This window comes from Lithobates pipiens, unplaced genomic scaffold, assembly GCF_037356315.1.
Source record: "Lithobates pipiens isolate NorthernLeopardFrog02 unplaced genomic scaffold, aLitPip1_a1.2 Scaffold_18, whole genome shotgun sequence".
Taxonomy (NCBI): Eukaryota; Metazoa; Chordata; class Amphibia; order Anura; family Ranidae; genus Lithobates; species Lithobates pipiens.
Genome location: NW_027507758.1, coordinates 253,387,596 through 253,407,020, shown reverse-complemented (window position 1 = coordinate 253,407,020; position 19,425 = coordinate 253,387,596). Strand labels below are relative to the sequence as shown.

Here is a 19,425-nt window from a genome sequence, read left to right as displayed (position 1 = left end):
GGGTCCGACGGATATTCTGACGGAATCAGTCCGATGCATACCACACACAGTCAAATTATCCGACGACACGGTCCGATAGGACACATTCTGACGGATTCTCCGACCGTGTGTACAAGGGCTTAGACTAGCAGATGGACTTGACAAATTAAAGCTCATCCCTTAAAGAAGTCAAGTTTTTGTGATGTAATGCATAGGGCGGGAGCGGAGGCATACCGGAAGTGATGTCAGCGCACATATGAGTTCAGCACTCGTAGCTGAAATGCATTGTTTATTGTTCCAAATGTGAGTAAAACTGTTAATAGCCTAATAAAATAAAAAAATTTAAAATAGTAATATACTATGGGAAGTTTCTTCCACACACATTATAATATATATATATATATATATATATATATATACACACACATACACATACATATATACATATATACACACACACACACGCACACACACTCATATACATACACACTGTAACCCTGGACGAGACTTAGAGCAGAGAGTACCATAGAGGAGATCCCGCTTACCAAAGTGACCCGCAAGTCGAGGAGGATAACTAGAGGGCCCCTAGAGGTGAGTGGTGACAAGAGGACCATCACATTGGGATAACATCTATATATGCTTTAACTAGAGCACTATTAGGGTGAGAGGCTAGAGAGCACAGGAGGTGTCACAGCGGTTCAAAAGAAGACACAGAAGTTGGTTACCTCTCACACTGACAGTAATGGGACATACAAAGACCCAAAGATTGGTATAATTGACTTATGTATCATATGATGATTTATTGAAGCAATAATTACACGCGCACACACACACACACACACACACACACACACTATAGTATTTATGCACTTTATTCTAATCCAATATTATGTAATTTGTTTATGGTCATATACCCATTAGTCACTGATGATTTGATATTCTTTCAGTATTAATTATATTAATTTGAGGATTTTTATTATCCATGTATTTATTTATTGCGGAGTTGCACAATTTGCTTATTTTGCACTATATTTGTTAGCTGTGTTGCACAGATATAATTTATTTGATTTTGCACAACACATACAGCGATCTTTGCACTCACTCTAGCAGTGCAGCACCATTCATTGAACATCACATATCTAAGTATTGGTAAGCTGTAAAGTAATTACCGCTTTAAATGCTAAACTGTATGTAAACCTTAAAATGTACCTCCTTTTTTGTGAGTTTGGGCATTTTGTTTCTGCCATTAAACGCCCCTCCAGGTTATCCTATGTGTCCATGCACACATGGACGCTTTAAGCAGTTTATAGGCTGTTTTCTAAATGTCCTAAAATTGCGTTCAGGAGCAGGAATTCTGACCACAAAAACTGCTGAACGCTGTTAAATGCTCATAAACACGCATAAACTCTAGGCAAGGTAAGCACTTCAGTGTTTATTTTAATGGCCAGAATAAAATAAAATTCTGGTCAATGAAAACTGTTTTGAAAAAATGCAGCTTATTTGAGTTTATAACACTGATCTTCTCCTGTGGGGGTAAACAGCTTTTTACAACAAACCAGCGTGCATGAGGCCTAATTTTGCTCTTTGCCTCTACAGACTTATCAGCTGCACTGTTCTTTGCTGTGGCTGGGGACTACAGAACCACGCCCTCTATGTTATGGATAAGAGGAATGGGGTGCTGCTTGCTAGCCCTTGCTTGTTTCTGCTGTCCTGACACAGTATGGTGAGTGTTGTGGTTACATGAAGTACGTTAACGGTGGAATCACCGGATGAAAAAAAAAGGGAAAAGGCATGAAAAAAGACAACACATCTAAGAACCGGTAAGCTGCAATAAATAGTTTTTTTTGCTTTTGGGTTTAGGCACACTTTAACCTCACAATAACACTAATCACCAAACATTTTAACACACATAGCCAACAGTACTAGTATTTTCCATACTCACCTCATCCTGTGCTGAAAGCCGGTGTACCAATGGTACATACTTCCCACACTGAAATTATTGGATTAAGTGCCAGAATTAACCAATTCAGCTTTGTGATATCCCCAGGTACCCTTCCCCTTTATTTCACCAGCATTCTGCTTCCTCCCCAGCAGCCACTTACCCTTTGACTCAAGAAAAATCCAGACCACCACCTACCTTCAAAATAGCCCAGTGCTCTGCTGGATTATGTTGCCAACTTCGGCTAATCCCGGCATTCCACATAATAATAAGTCCAGAGCTGTCTCCTGAAAACATATGTAGCCCTAAAATACAAAAACAGGTACAGACTAAAAACATTGGTTCTATGAGGATGCTAAAACTCTGATGATTCTCTATAGCAAGATATTAACAAGGGATATACAATCCACCCAGCACACCATGGACTGTAGTTATCAATTACATTCTTTTTTTAATAATGGCATGGCTACTGTACAACTCTTCAATCAATGTCATACTCATCAAAAGCACAATAACAGAAGTCTATGTGTTGCGCAGAGCACATATTCTGCCATTTACTTAACATAGTACCCGATTTACTAAAACTCGATCAGTATGCATAAACCTTTCTGCAATGGATATGCTTTCATTGGAATTTAGATTTCTGAAAATGTATACGACAGTTTGTGTTACCACATACTAATTTGCCAATCATTTTAATTGTTACCAATTAAGGCAAATATGAACTATCAACAGTGGGGGTCCGGGGGGCGTGGCCTGGATCCGATCCGAGATGGACGCTTAGATCAGGAGCTCCGTCCTTGAGGCCAGCTACTTAAGCTATTTAACCCCACTTTTCTACCCTGCCATGGTGAGGACACCCAGAGCGACCTCCGCTACACGGTCCAGATCGCCTAGGGGATCCGACGATCTCTCCGCCCGACAGATTCCGGAGATATTCCGAGCGCGGCCCTCAGGTAGGATGCAGGCCTCCCAGGCAGAAGCGCGAAACGGTAGATCCCCGAGCGCCAGTCCTAACAGGCCCGAAGCACTGCACGCTGCCAGCCCCAGTATTGACCGGCCTCTTGGCCAAGCAGCAGCGGTGAGCATAGATGACCTCCGCAGCGTGGCCGCGGATATCAAAAGCACCCTCATGGCGGCGATATCTGACATGCGGTCTGACATGCATGCCATGACATTAAGAGTAGAGGAAGTGGAAGCAGTACAAGCAAGGCAGGATACTTCTTTATGCCATGTCCAACAGATAACGGAGTCCCATGCCGTTCATCTCAGGGATATCAACAGACACCTAGAGGACTTAGATAACCGTGGAAGACGCCGTAATCTCAGAGTGAGAGGCATTCCGAAAGGCCATTGAACCCCCCCAGTTATCCCACACTGTTGCTCTGCTGTTTAACGAGATCCTTGACCGTCCTCCTACTACTCAGATCAGCTTTGAACGTATTCATAGAGCTTTGCGACCTAGAGGGAGGGAGACAGATCCCCCTCGAGATGTGGTTTGCTGCCTCATGGATTTTCAACTCAAAGAGCAAATCCTACATGCGGCCAGAACACACAATCAAGCCACAGTGCAGGGCGCCACAGTTAAAATATACCAGGACCTGTCTGGTATCACTTTACAGAGGAGGAGGGAACTTCGTCCACTTCTTGAAGCTTTGAGAGCCAGATCTATCGTCTACAGGTGGAAGTTTCCCTTTGGCCTAACAGCATCTCATCACGGCAAAACAGCAATCCTTAGAGTGCCAGAGGACCTGGATCACTTTTTCTTTACGCTAGATATCCCGCCAGTGGATTTGCCAGACTGGTACAGCGATTTCCGTCTTTCAACGCTTTCCCGTGCTTTCTCTATGGATGGCATAGCAGAATCGGGTAACTTCAGCATAGGTCGCCGCCGCCACCATCCCCTCCCCCCTCGTTCGCCATCGCAAGATATCGGAGCACCAATGAATGGAAGCCCCACGGCCTCCTCGGCGCACCGCAGGGCCCGGATTCACTGAGCTAGACGTCCCGACAATGTTTACTGCTCCCATCTGACTCTAAGGTACTGTGTTTCACTCCCTGTTTTTATGCCACCCGATTATCTCTCCTTGTTCTCAGCTCTAATCTACACAATGAGACTAACTCTACGGTCCATATAATGCTTTGTCGAGAGACTCAACCTGCGTAATGACTCACCCAGTCTGCCTATCCCATGGATCTTCAACAGACCCAGTGTCAACCCTCATCTACTTTTCATGGCTCCCAGACCACAAGTTTAGTACATAGCCCCGCCAACGATTAGCCTGCGTTCCTCTACCCCTCCTCATCCCCCCGTCCACCACCTCTCCCCCTATGATAATCCAAAGTTGTGAATGTGTATCACTTCCTAGCATGTCATTGCATCTTCTCTGGGTCCATCCAGTCAGGCACAAAAGGAATGCATCAGACCCTTAAGCTTAGTTTTCCCAGTGCAACGAAACTCTGCTCATGCCTTGGCCCTAACTTCCGGGACCGCCATATGGTATTATTTACAAGGTGTACGCAAAAGTTTATGCAATGTACCTTATACTGGTTCTCCTATCCTGTACTTATATTCTTGTGACCCTGTTCTACTTTTTCCTTCCTCACCTTTTTCTTTCTGCTCCCCTCTCTGCACTCCACTTCCCCCCTCCCCTATTTCTATCCTTCCTTTCTGATTGTTTACTACCCCTCTATATAGAGAATATATACTCAGTATTCTCGAGGTTTAGGCTCAGATCCCCATCGGTTCCTTCTCGGGGTCGGGAGCTTTATTTGTCTGTAAGGGGCAAGGCTGCGAGATTACATGTTAGCCATAGTAGCCAGATAAGAGGAGGCCCTGCTTGAGAAAGAGCTTTTTTAGTCCCCCCCGACACGAGGACACCTAACCAGGTTGTCAGATTTAAAATAACCCCCGATTATCTCGGCTGCCGCCGTGACACTATCCATTTCTTGGAGGGCACGCATGTCCTCGGGCCCACTGAAACCTACTAGAGCTCGGACCCGAATATGGCCTCCTCTACTTTAGCATAAATTCTCTGTGTAAGTTGGAGTGCCAAGAGAAGGTTGTACCAACGTCTGCACTTTTCTACACCCCAACTCTTCACATGACACGACATATCTCTGTTAACAGTTCATATTGCTGATTCCCGAGGTTATGCAGTTAACTATGTTATTTTTGTTGCATATATAATGTTCTATGTGATACCTCTTAACCGCGTTTGTCAGATGGGAAGTAGTTTCTCCAAACTGATTACAGGAATTATATGTTGATTATAAACGTATTAAGTGGTTGTTTATGTGCTTTTATATATAATTTTTTCTTTTTGTTCATTCTATTTTTTATGCCACTTCCCTACCCCTGGGACCTAGTTTCACATTCGCATAGTTTGCTGAATGTTTGACACATAAGAAGCTCTAATTCACATTCCACTCTTCCTCTCATAATATCCCTGTAACACTTTAATGTAACCTTCTTTGCCCTCTAAACCCCAGAACTCTCTTGGGTTCAAACCCGCACTTAGAATCGTTCATCGTTGCTCTATTTCTGATGTTTAGGCTGCGAGTATAAGTCCCCAGTACATGATTACCTGAGGGACGCGGTGGCCAAATTACTAATTACTATATTCGCCTCACCATGGTTGCTTTAAGTCGTACGTGTGGGCTGGTCTTGGGGGGAACACTACCTCCACCTGGGTCCAGTCCCGCCTATTTTTCCTCCTTTTCCTTTCCTCTAGAAGCCTCGGCAGGACTTAGAGCCTCCCCTCTCGGTCCGTACCCAGCACTTTGTCCCCCGAACAGGAGACTCTGGTAGTCTTGCTGACCCTTACCGGTTACCTCCCATATTAGACGTAGGTTTGCAGGTCGAACCCGTCAACCGGTAGTCGCCACATCAACTTCCCTTGAAGTACCCTAGGACCCCCCTTTTCACAGACTTTCCTCCTCAATCCACATATTCATCCCCCCTCCTCCCCTCCCACCCATCTTCATATACAGATTCCCCCTCCTCCTCCCCTCCTGCCCCTACCCCCACTTTACGTCCCCCTTTTCTGCTCGGGTCTCTGGCTTCCCCCCGTTTTTCCCCCTCAACTACCCCGAGGGCCTACTATCCAGCCACTATGCCACGATCCCAATCCAATTCGGCCCACCTTACACTCAAAATTCTTTCCCTGAATGTTCGGGGCCTAAACACCCCTGAGAAACGCTCCCGAGTACTATCTTATGCAAAACAATCTAAAGCAGATATAATCTTCCTGCAGGAAACCCACTTCTGCTCGAAACATGTACCGAAATTGTCTAGCCCATACTATCCTTAGGGTTATCACGCCACCTCTCCCATTACTAAGTCTAAAGGAGTATCTATACTTCTCTCCAAGAATTCGCCAATCACAATCACGGACTCCCTGCTAGATGAACAAGGGAGGTTTGTCTTTCTCAAAGGAACCTTCAAAAACAGACCTATCACCTTAGCAAACATATATTGCCCCAACTTGTTACAAGTCCCTTTCTTGCGAGCTATAGTACGACAATTGCTCTCTTTTCAGGAGGGAATACTGATACTAGGGGGCGACCTCAATCTGCCCCTCGATCCCCTGTTGGACACCTCATCAGGTAAATCACATCTTACCTATAGAGCGCTTAAACAAATCAGACGATGCCTCCATGAACTCTGTATACACGATACATGGCGCATTTCGCACCCCAAGGACAAAGACTTTACCTTTTTCTCTGCCCCCCACAACAAATATTCTCGTATAGACTATCTTTTCCTATCGCAACAAGACCTACCACTGCTCACGACCGCAACTATCGAACCAATGACATTATCTGACCACCACCCTATTTCCCTGACACTTACCTTTCCAGAGACAAATGACCGGACGTTCATATGGAAATTAGATCCCACTATCTTAACGGACAAGTCAATTGAAAACGACCTGAGGCAATGCCTGACAGACTATTTCTCAGAAAATGATTCCCCAGACATCTCCAAAATGACCCAGTGGGAGGCCCATAAATGTGTCATAAGGGGCAAAATGATCGCAATCTCGGCATCTCTCAAGAAAAACCGTAAGGCCAGACTTACTGCACTGTTCACTAAATTGAGGAAACTAGAAACCAGTCATAAACAAACACTGGCACAACATACCCTAACAGAACTAACCGACACGAGAGCCCTAATCAATGAGACCCTGAACCTCACCATCAAGAAAAATTTCATTTTGTCCCAAAAACTCTTCTATGAGCACGGGAATAAGAGCGGTCGTCTCCTTGCCCAAGCTCTGCGGAAAAAGAACAACAACAATGTAATACACCATCTACGCTCCCCCTCAGGTGATCTAATTATCCACAACAGAGACATCGCCAAAGAGTTTGAAAAATATTATTCCTCTCTATATGATCTTCGAAAATCTACCTATGCACCAGAGAACCATTTGTCTCAGGATCATGCTATTTCCTCCTTCCTCTCCCAATTCGCCCCTGCTAGGCTTTCACCTGAAGTTTCGGAGGGTCTGGAAGCTCCAATATCCCCATTAGAGTGGAATCTCGCACTTAAAAGCTTGAAACCCGGGAAAAGCCCAGGCCCAGATGGTCTGCCAACAGTTTACTATAAAACGTTTTCTGACTCATTGCGGAACCCCTTCCTCAAAGCTTTTAATTCCTTATCTCCATCTTCCCCCTTTTCACAAAGAATGCTGGAAGCACATATAGTTGTAATACCAAAAGAAGAAAAGGACCCATCCCAGCCCAGTAACTATAGACCTATCTCCCTTCTCAATTCGGACATCAAGCTTTTTTCTAAAATTATAGCGAACAGGTTGCTCCCTTTCCTCCCTTCCCTTGTCTCCCAAGATCAAACCGGTTTTATCCCTGGCAGGGAGACCAGGGATAATACGATTAAAGCCATAAACCTTCACCATCTTATAACCAGTACTAACCAAAAAGGTTTTTTCCTTTCTCTAGATGCGGAAAAGGCGTTCGACAGAGTGTCTTGGAGATACATGAGGGCAGTGCTCCAGGCGATTGGACTGGGGCCTCACTTAATCGACTTAATCATGGCATTGTATGACAATCCAGTTGCGAGAGTTAGAGCCAATCACACTCTGTCGGACGCCTTTCCCATCCGCAATGGGACAAGGCAGGGGTGTCCCCTGTCCCCCATCCTTTTTGTCCTGACCCTTGAACCCTTTCTCCGTAAAATTACAGCTAATCCCGATATTCAAGGCATTAAGTCCCCACTAAAAGAATATAAATATGCCGCATTCGCGGATGACATTTTGCTATTTCTTTCGAACCCACTAATCACATTACCGGTAGTGCTCTCAGAATTCAAACAATTCCAACACTTGTCGAATCTCAAAATCAATCTGTCAAAATCCTTTGCCCTCAACGTTTCTTTGCCCCAAAAAATAGTTGATCAATGTAATAAGAATTTCCCCTTCCTCTGGAAAGACGAATCGATTACATATCTGGGCATCCAGATTCCCTCCAAACTGTCTGATTTACATGCAAAAAAACTTTAATCCTCTCCTGAACCAATTGACTAAAGATCTCAAGGAATGGGACAAACCTCTATTTTCTTGGTTTGGCAGAGCAGCTATTTTAAAAATGAATGCCCTCCCACGAATGCTCTATCTGTTGCAAACGATCCCCATCCACATTCCTATCTCCTTTTTTAGCAAATATAGATAACTCTGTTCTAAATTTCTCTGGAGCAAGCGTAAGCATAGAATTAACTACGACCAACTTTCACGCCCAAAGAATCTAGGGGAATTGGACTCCCAAACCTCCACAAATACTACCTTGCAACCCATTTAACCAGGATAGTGGATTGGAATGTGCATGCAGCCAGTAAAGACTGGGTTTCTTTAGAAGCCTCCTTTACGGATTTGTCCCTCCCCTCCTTACCGTGGATCCCTTTTCGCTGTGTTCCACCCAGCCTGTTACAACACCCTCTTATAGGCCCGACCTTGAGATGCTTCCACCAAATTTGCAAAAAATCGAACATTTCATCTTCTCCAGGCCCCCTGACTCCCCTAAAATTTAATCCCGACTTCCCACCAGGAATGAAGCACGATTATCTAGCAGACTGTTGGCCCACGACCCAAATTAGAGCGCACCATTTCTTCCACCGTGGAAAACTTCAAACCAGAACCCAGCTCGCGACCCAGACAGGGGAAACCCCATCCCTCCCTGGCCCTACCTCATGTTGGCCTCGTACTTACAGAGCATAGACAAAGACCTCTGTTGCTCCCGACAACTTTCCCCTTTCGAAACACTATGCACTCAAACCTCCCCCCAAACACACCTCATTTCCTATACACATACTCTGCTTTTTGCGGAACACAGAGCGAATGATACACCTGCTTGCGAAAGATGGGAAAGGGACTTGTCCATCTCACTCTCTGATGACCAGTGGGAGCAAATTTATGCCAATATTCACAAAGGATCCTCTAATGTGAATACCCAAGAGAATGGTTTTAAAATTCAATCCAGGTGGTACCATACTCCGGCGGTTGTCCATAAATACAAACCTAATGTTCCCGAGTCCTGCTGGAGATGTACCCAGGACAAGGGAACGCTACTACACATATGGTGGTCTTTCCCAATGATCCAACGTTTTTGGACGGAAGTGCACTGCTTGACAGAACAAATTTCCTCCTACACACTAGAATTTACTCCTGCCCAGTTTCTCTTACACCATTCCAGTTTACCACATAACACCTATCATATATCGCTTGGGATGCATCTAATCAACGCAGCGAAGCAGTGCATACCCATTTATTGGCAATCCTCCCGAGTTCCTACCCTCAAGGATTGGTTCTCCAGAATCCAAAAAGTTGCGGACATGGAGAAACTCATTAACATTTCTCGTGACACCCCCTCTAAGTACAGTATGAAATGGGCCTGCTGGATTCATTTCCAGACTTCACAAGAATACTTGTCCCATATGGCATCTTACCAGTAACTATCAATCTAGATCCTCGATTATGATATACCTCTCCTCTACTTTGCAGCGGGGGTAAGCCAGAGGCCCTCCTTTATTTCCTTCTTTCTTTCTTTCCTTCTATCTTCCTTTCCTTCTTTATTTCTCTACCTACCTTTCTTTCTTTTTTTCTCTATCGCACTTTCTATCTCTTTGTGTATCTCTTTCTCTCTTCTTCCCCTTGTTCCCACCTTACTTCTATCACACCTGAAGCTGATAGCTTATTCCCCTCCCCCCGTTTCACCCCTTCCCTCCCCTCCTGTACACCATTACCCTCTCCTTAACACCCCCCCCCCCCCCGTTTTCTTTCGGTATCTCTAGACTTATCTTTACCAAACTTACCCTACAACGACATATACCTTCAGCCTTCACACTCATCAAACCTCCTCTTTATGACAATAGTGCACCTGACACTGAAAAACTTTCCATCTCTGCAATCATCGTATGATATATAACCCCAAAATAATCTTAACTACCCATGCTCTTCAATGACCCTTTTTTTGACCTCCATTTCAGCATACCCCATCCTTAAACACCAGGCCACAATAGACCAGCCTAGCTCATGCACCCTCAGGTCCTGATACAGGACATCAGGACCTCTAGACTACAGACGTCTTTAGAGAGGGAATACACTAGAGGTCAGCTTAGGACTAGGCGGCCTTATCGAATTCATTGTGTAATGCCTTAGGAATTTACCAGAGGTCATAAACTCCCTGTGCAGCGCGGCTAACCTCTACATGGGTACAAAGTCCAGTTAAACAACTGGGTTCACCAAAATCTCCAGCTTCGCTTATTAGCAGCTATCTATAGAAGTTATATTTACTCGTACTCTGTCTGTGGAAATGGAATGTAAAATTGAGCTATGTAACATGCTGAATATATATGTCATTTGTTCTTTGTTCACACTTTGTTTTATAATAATAAAACTATTTGAAATAAAAAATAAAAAAAAAAACAGTGGGGGTCCTCTGACTTTACTGTATCAGCTCTAGAGATTTTTTTTTCTTTTTTAGCAGCCTCTGTCCCATTCCCCAAGCAGTAGTAAGCTGTGCACAATCATGAAGGCTGGTATTTCCTAGGCAAAAAAAGAAAAGCGCATGCAGCCATCTATACCATGCTAAAATCAGCTTGTGTAACCTGTGAATCAGATGGGTGCTTTGAGGGGTCCCCTTAATAGGTTCACTCCTTTGAAAGCACTAGTACTCAATGCAGATAGGCACTGCAATAAAGGAGTACAACATAGGACAGGGGAGGGATATATATATATATTAGTCCATTTGCCAACTAGTCAAGAAAGGCTCTTTGATCCTTTACTTATTTTTTAATATGACACTTCTGAGAGTTGGCGGTAAGCTCCCTAAGGTGCTGATAACACAATTGTATCTGAGGTACTTGATATCACTGTGGTCTTACTTGGTGTAAAACAGGAAACCCTGCTGCATTCTTCCAAGATAGTGTGCCTTCCTGGGCCAATAATTAAGTACAAAACACATTTTGTTTTTTGTAAATTTCTAATGCATTAGCAAAATGTAAATGTCAAACTTTTCAAGTGCAAATATCAAACTGAAGGTAATACGAAATATATAGGAAAATGATTGCAGTAAACATTTGTAAAACAAATGTCTATGCGAATTAAAATAATAATTAAAGCACAAAGATGAATAAATACATGCTCAACAACATACACACAACAGCTTGCAGTATTCAAGCACAAAAGTCTAATGGATACTGATATATGCGATTAAAAAAAAAAATGGTTAGAGATTATTGGTCAATAATTATGTAACTTAAAGCGGAGGTCCACCCTAAAGTGGAGCTTCCGCTCATTGGAACCCTCCCCCCCTCCGGCGCCACAATTAGCACCTTTCAGGGGGGAGGGGGGTGCAGGTACCTGTACAGTACAGGTATCTGCACCCACTTCCGGCATAGATATCTGCAGAATATACGCCCCTTTCCGAAGGTCCCCTGCTGTCTGCTGGGAAACACACGGATCCCAGAGACAGCGGGGACCATCCTTATTGCGCAGCGCGACTCGCGCATGCGCAGTAGGGAACCGGGAAATGAAGCCGCAAGGCTCCACTTCCTGATTCCCATAGCCAAGATGGCGGCGGCAGCACCCGAGAGACGATCGAGAGATGGGCTTCGGGTGCCGACATCGCGGGCGCGCTGGGCGGGTAAGTGTCATTATTTTAAAAGTCAGCAGCTGCAGTATTTGTAGCTGCTGGCTTTAAAAAAAAAAAAAAAAAAAAAAAAGACGGACTCCCGCTTTAAGCAACTCTATATTTTCAAACTGACTGTAAATACAAGCATTGTGAGAAAAATCTACCATTGTTACCTTTGGTGCATATACTGATCTCAAAGTCAGAATCTGGCAGTGCTGCAAAAGCCAAAGTCAACATAACCCAGAAGGAACAAGGTTTGTTGAACATGACCTAGGGTTATTGTGCTCCAAATGTAAATATGGGCATCTGTCTGATGTAAACTAAACTAGAATTTATAATCTTGTCTTCTATGTACCCATGAGTAAGTGCCTGGGGAACAGAGAGGCTTTATAAAAGATACTTTGTTATGATATTAGCAAACTTTTGTCACTTGCCAGAAGGGCATTACATGCATGCAATTTACTTTTCCAAACTAATAGATGATTTCTAAAGCCCAAGTTCCCCTTTTACACATGTTCTTGTTCCAAAGTTGGTGTGTGTTCCTATAGCCATATTTAATCACTCGGTCTCCCTAATTTAAATTCTTATTTGCTTCACTGTTCAATTCTGATTCCTTCAACTGTTTAAATTCTCCTATATTGGAACCTATAAGAACCACCACTGCGTACAGGAAAGTGACTGCTGGGATCACACTGATACAATAGTAACAGTTATCCTATGACAATAAATGTAGCTAACTGCGGCCTTAGAAGAAAAGTTGTGAACACAGTAAAGTCTAAAGAACATTTTTTATGTTTAGCTGAACCCGCTTCAATATATTAAAATATATTTAAACAAAGTGAAAACAGCACATAGGAAGCATCGATAATTTTGCTTCATTAACTTTATAAAGTAAAAGGGTTTTGAAAATCTGGAATTGGCAAAGGAGTTCATTGGCCTCTAGCACAAGCCTGACAGGTTGGAACGGTAAGCTCACCATCTAGGGTTTATAAATAGGTTAGGGTTAAAGGTTAGGGTTAAAGGGTGTGGTGAGGATATTATACATGAGGTAAAAGTTAAAGTGGTTGTTAAGCCACTATATCATATGTATACCACCCCATCTGTTATATAACGATATATGTCCCAGTGCCTGTGCTGTAAAAAAAACTATGCCAAATTTTACCTTATCTTGGAGTGACTCCCGTCACTCATGTGATTCCTCAGTTCTCTCTCCTTCCTGGCTGACAGCTATAGTGGGAGGGGCCGAAAACTCTTGCCGACGTCAGCCAGGAGGAGAGGAGCTGAGAGACCAGCAGTCATATGCGGCCTTGCTGCACTGGGCTTTTTTCTTTTGGGGCCGCAAATAGAGTGACTTGCAAAAGTATTCAACCCCTTGGCTTTTGATCTATTTTGTTACATTACAGCCTTTAGATCAATTTTTTTTTAATCTGAATTATATGCGATGGATCAGAACACAACAGTCTAAGTTGGTAAAGTCAAATTAGAAAAATATATACATGAAACTATTTTTCAGAAATAAAAAAATGATAATTAGCATGTGCGTATGTATTCACCCCCTTTGTTATGAAGCCCATACAAAGCTCTGGAGCAACCAATTACCTTCAGAAGTCACATAATTAGTGAAATGATGTCCACCTGTGTGCAATCTAAGTGTCACATGATCTGTCATTACATATAAACACCTTTTTGAAAGGCTCCAGAGGCGGCAACACCTAAGCAAGAGGTACCACTAACCAAATACTGCCATGAAGACCAAGGAACTCTCCAAACAAGTAAGGGACAATGTTGTTGAGAAGTAAAGGACAGGGTTAGGTTATAAAAAAAAAAAATATACAAATATTTGATGATCCCTAGGGGCACCATCAAATCTATCATAACCAAATGGAAAGAACAGCGCACAACAGCAAACCTACCAACAGATGGCCACACACCAAAACTCACGGACCAGGCAAGGAGGGCATCAATCAGAGAGGCAGCACAGAGACCTAAGGTAATCCTGGAGGAGCTGCAGAGTTCCACAGCAGAGACTGGAAAATCTGTACATAGGACGACAATAAGCCGTACGCTCCATAGAGTTGGGCTTTATGGCAAAGTAGCCAGAAGAAAGCAATTACTTTCAGCAAAAAACAAAATGGCACGTTTTGAGTTTGCGAAAAGGCACGCGGGAGACTCCCAAAATGTATGAAGGAAGCTGCTCTGGTCTGATGAGACAAAAATTTTACTTTTTGGCCATCAAAGAAAATGCTATGTCTGGCGCAAACACAACACATCACATCGCCCAAAAAACACCATGTGGGGATGTTTTTCAGCAGTCGGGACTGGGAAACTGGTCAGGTTTGAGGGAAAGATGGATGGTGCTGAACACAGGGATATTCTTGAGAAAAACCTGTACCACTCTGTGTGCGATTTGCTAGGCTAGGATGGAGGTTTGAATGCACGAAACTAATGCGCTCCACCTGGCTAATATTAAATGTGTAAAAATATACCTACAAAATATATATATGTGAACCTAAAAAATATCTAAATACGTGTACATATATATAGGAAGCCGCCAGCAAAAAATAGTGATCTCAACACCAAAAGAAATATAAAAATGCAAGGAATGCGGCGCTACCTAGAGTAAAATACAATACTCAAACACATGTGGTGCAACAGTGAATTCACCTCACTAAAAGTGATAAATGTGCAATATTCAACCGTGAATATTATAGTATCCTGATAAAATAAAGTGTTTAAATCTTCAAAACATCATGCATGAAATATTAACAAAATATTAAATGTGAAAATTGCTGAATAAATACTCTTATGAAAACAGTCCGAGAAATGATGGATAATAATAAAATGACAAATAATAAATAAAAAGTGCTTCTCTAATGAAGTCCATGCAATTAAATAGTGAGCATGTATCTCAGTTCATGCAAAATTAATGAAGTGTTCTCCAGATCCGTGACTGTCCACCGATCAACTTCAGTGCCCAATTTCAGTGCCACAACTCCGTGCACCCACTGTTTCCCCCAGCCTCTCACCTCAGAAATCAAATGTATAAGCACTGCAACAAAACCGATATTCACTCGTCCTTAGCAGTCCAGCTTCAGCAGCATATCACTATATACATAGGAATAGTGTTTCTCCAATGTCTTCAAACAGGTGAAATTATCGTTCGTGGTACATAGGAAAGATAAGGGGAGGCTCTCATGGGTAGTAATCAATAGCAGCGTTTTAATAGATAAAATAAATCACTTACATTAAAGCAAATGACAGCAAACTTCGCAAGTACGAACGGAGCAGATGACAACAAACTACGCAAATACGAACGGAACTTCCGGTCTCGGCCGCGAACGGAAGTGATGAATGCAACACCAAAAGCTCCCTCCCTGACACGTTGCGTCACGACCTCGTGACTTTTTCAAAGGGTAAAGGGGGAATGGTGTTGACGGAGCTTATATACGATCAGCGCCGTCGTCATGGTAACCACGGCGGCGCCGTCGTATAAGTGAACATAACACAAATCTTCAACAGCATATATTAAAATCCTAGCTGTCATATTTACAATGCCAAACATATTGATATTTCAAAACATAAGTGCAATGTTAAAAAATATATGTATAAAAATTACACAATAAACCAACATAAATCCTAGTATATATACACCATTCCCCCTTTACCCTTTGAAAAAGTCACGAGGTCGTGACGCAACGCGTCAGGGAGGGAGCTTTTGGTGTTGCATTCATCACTTCCGTTCGCGGCCGAGACCGGAAGTTCCGTTCGTATTTGCGTAGTTTGTTGTCATCTGCTCCGTTCGTACTTGCGAAGTTTGCTGTCATTTGCTTTAATGTAAGTGATTTATTTTATCTATTAAAACGCTGCTATTGATTACTACCCATGAGAGCCTCCCCTTATCTTTCCTATGTACCACGAACGATAATTTCACCTGTTTGAAGACATTGGAGAAACACTATTCCTATGTATATAGTGATATGCTGCTGAAGCTGGACTGCTAAGGACGAGTGAATATCGGTTTTGTTGCAGTGCCTATACATTTGATTTCTGAGGTGAGAGGCTGGGGGAAACAGTGGGTGCACGGAGTTGTGGCACTGAAATTGGGCACTGAAGTTGATCGGTGGACAGTCACGGATCTGGAGAACACTTCATTAATTTTGCATGAACTGAGATACATGCTCACTATTTAATTGCATGGACTTCATTAGAGAAGCACTTTTTATTTATTATTTGTCATTTTATTATTATCCATCATTTCTCGGACTGTTTTCATAAGAGTATTTATTCAGCAATTTTCACATTTAATATTTTGTTAATATTTCATGCATGATGTTTTGAAGATTTAAACACTTTATTTTATCAGGATACTATAATATTCACGGTTGAATATTGCACATTTATCACTTTTAGTGAGGTGAATTCACTGTTGCACCACATGTGTTTGAGTATTGTATTTTATTCTAGGTAGCGCCGCATTCCTTGCATTTTTATAGGATGGAGGTTTACCTTCCAGCAGGACAAAGACCCCAAACACACTGTTAAAGCAACACTTGAGTGGTTTAAGGGGAAACGTGTAAATGTTTTGGAATGGCCTAGTCAAAGTCCAGACCTCAATCCAATAGAAAATCAGACAGACTTAAAGTTCGCTGTTCACAAGCGCAAACCATCCAACTTGAAGGAGCTGTAGCAGTTTTGCAATGAGGAATGGGCAAAAATCCCAGTGGCAAGCTCATAGAGACTTATCCATTGACTTTTTCTGTTATTTTGTCCTATTTGTTGTTTGCTTCACAATAAAAAAATAAAAATAAATCTTCAAAGTTGTGGGCATGTTCTGTAAATTAAATGATGTAAATTCTCAAACAATCGATGTTAATTTCAGGTTGTGAGGCAACAAAACAGGAAAATGTCAAGGGGGTGAATACTTTTGCAAGACATTGTATGTGTATCTGTTTTTGTGCTGGGAGTACACCGCACAGCGCGCTCCCAGCACAGAAACCAACAATCGGGACCCGGGCCACCTGATTCCAAGGTCACCTGTTTGCTGTGGTGGCTGGTCTCTGATTGGCTACTACAGTGATCAGTCACTGCAAAGCCCGTCCCTGTGTTTCTTCCTCTGTGAATGGAGAGGAAAGATACATTGCATCTTTTTCTCCTTGCAGAGAAATAATACTAATAATAATAATAATGATGATGAATATAAGAAAAAAACTAAGAAAAAATACCTAGATCAAAGTTTGATCTAGGTCAGTGCCTGGGTTTCTGCTTGAGTCAAAGGTCAAGGTCAGGGTCAGTACATTTTGGGCAGGATTTAAAAAAATAAAAATTTGCATCAGTGTCAGCTAGTGTCAGTTAGTGTCAGTGTGCTATAGGCAGGACAACAAAAAAGCAAAATGTTTATTGTTTCTGGGCTGTACTATGGGTACAAACAACAAATAATATATACATATGTGGCATCGCTGCGAACGCCATGAGCAGGAAAAATTATTTTGGCTTGTCCTTTGGTTGTAGGTTATGGTAGTAACAAGAAATATACAGCTATCAGAATATATCATTAACATTTACCACCAAATGAAATCCTAATTTATCCTAAAAAACAAAACAAGGTATAATCCACCTGGATACACAAAGTAATTGTGATGATATATAATTGTGCTTAGGCATTAATATTTGTTTTACCCTTAGGCTTGAAGGGGTTAAACACCATTGTTTACAGACGGTTACTGCCAAAGAAAAAATGTGTCCTTTTATTGCACACTAGGGACAATAGTTTGCAGCATACTGTACATTATTTTATTGTACCACACAGGACTATCCCTGCCATTAAGTCTTCAACCAGGAGGTGCCCCCTGCTACTACGGATGCTGGAAAACCAAATGCCTGCACTATTTCTCCAGGGATAATCACAGCTGGAACGTTACATTTGTAAGTCAAAGTTATAAATAAGGGCAGTGCTTACAAGCAGGAGTAAGGCTCGGGTGATACTAGCGCGACTCCAAAGTTGTGTGATTTTGAGTGCGACTTTCATGCAACTTTACACTCTCTGGTCCACAAGTTGCAAGAAAGTCGCATCAAGAAAGAAAGTTGTGCAGGAACCTTTTCAAAGTTGTTGCAACTTTTAAGTCTTTTAGATTGGAACCGGGGTGCCATTAAAATCAAGGGGCTGTGACTGTACCAAAAAGTTTTGGAGCACATTTTGCTGTGCAATACACATAGATATAACCCAGCCACAAATATTTTAAAAATTGCATAGATATATGGAACGTACCTTCTACATCAAAACAAAGGCTGTTGATGAAACTTTTATGACCCTCAAACTCTTGCAGAAGCTGGCCATTGATTTCCTTCACCTTTACATTCCACACCCTAATCACAGCATCATAGCATCCAGTCACAACCAGATCATCAGACATCGGGTGGAATTTTGACGTGTAAACAAAAGACGGGTGAGGTAATACTTTGATGGCAGATGAAGCTTCCATAGCAACTCTCCAGAGTCTTTAAGGAAAATAAATGTATCAGTGTAACCTATTAATTATCAATAATACAGAATTGCATTGTGTTCAGCTTGACAAATGTGATAAAAATGTACTGAGCTAAGCATTCTGACAAATATCTTACTAGAAGAAGAATACACTTTGGGGCAGATTTACTAAAATTGGTTACCAATCAGCTTGTAGGTTTAAGCCTGGATTCACACTGGTACGACACGACAGCCGTACGACTGTGGATCTGACTTTGCCCTGCGACTAATGTCCGAAATCCATCCAACCGCAATGATGAATATGAATCTTGAGGGGAAACTCCATGCCAAAATGAAAAAAAAAAAAAAAAATACAATGGCACAGAATTCCCTCTCCCAAGACCATACCAGACCCTTCGGTCTGGCATGGGTTTTAAATCCATACCAGACCCTTATCTGAGCATGCAGGTCAGGAAAGGCAGTTAGGAAGAGAGAGAGCCCCCCCTCCTGAACCATACCAGGCCACATGTCCTTGAGGACATGTGGGGGTGGGTGCTTTGGGGCGGGGCTCCATGCACCCCCCCACCCCAAAGCATCTTGTCCCCATGTTGATGGGGACAAGGGTCTCCTCCTGACAATCCTGGCCATTGGTTGTCGGGGTCTGCGTTTTTTTTTCGGCATGGGGGGTTCTCCTTAAAATCTATACCAGACCAAGGGGTCTGGTATGGTCTTGGAGGGGGACTGTTTTTTTTTAATTATTGGCCTGGGGCTCCCCTTTAAGATCATAAGAGCACAAGTCGCATGTCAAAGTCGGATCAGTTAAGATGGTGATCTGACTTTGATCCTACTTCAGACCATTAAATAGCATTGAAGTCGGATCAAAGTCAGACCAAAGTAGTGC

General features: G+C 42.6%; 1 protein-coding gene across 1 annotated transcript in view; it reads right to left on the bottom strand.

Annotated features, from left to right (window-relative positions):
* AHI1 (Abelson helper integration site 1) overlaps positions 1–19,425 on the bottom strand; it is a 420,928-nt gene that overhangs the window by 247,647 nt on the left and 153,856 nt on the right. The window contains exons 13-14 of the mRNA XM_077486810.1: positions 18,330–18,559; positions 2,117–2,223 (exon numbers count right to left, since the gene is read on the bottom strand). Coding sequence (XP_077342936.1) covers positions 2,117–2,223; positions 18,330–18,559 — 337 coding nt within the window. The remainder of the gene's footprint in view (positions 1–2,116; positions 2,224–18,329; positions 18,560–19,425) is intronic.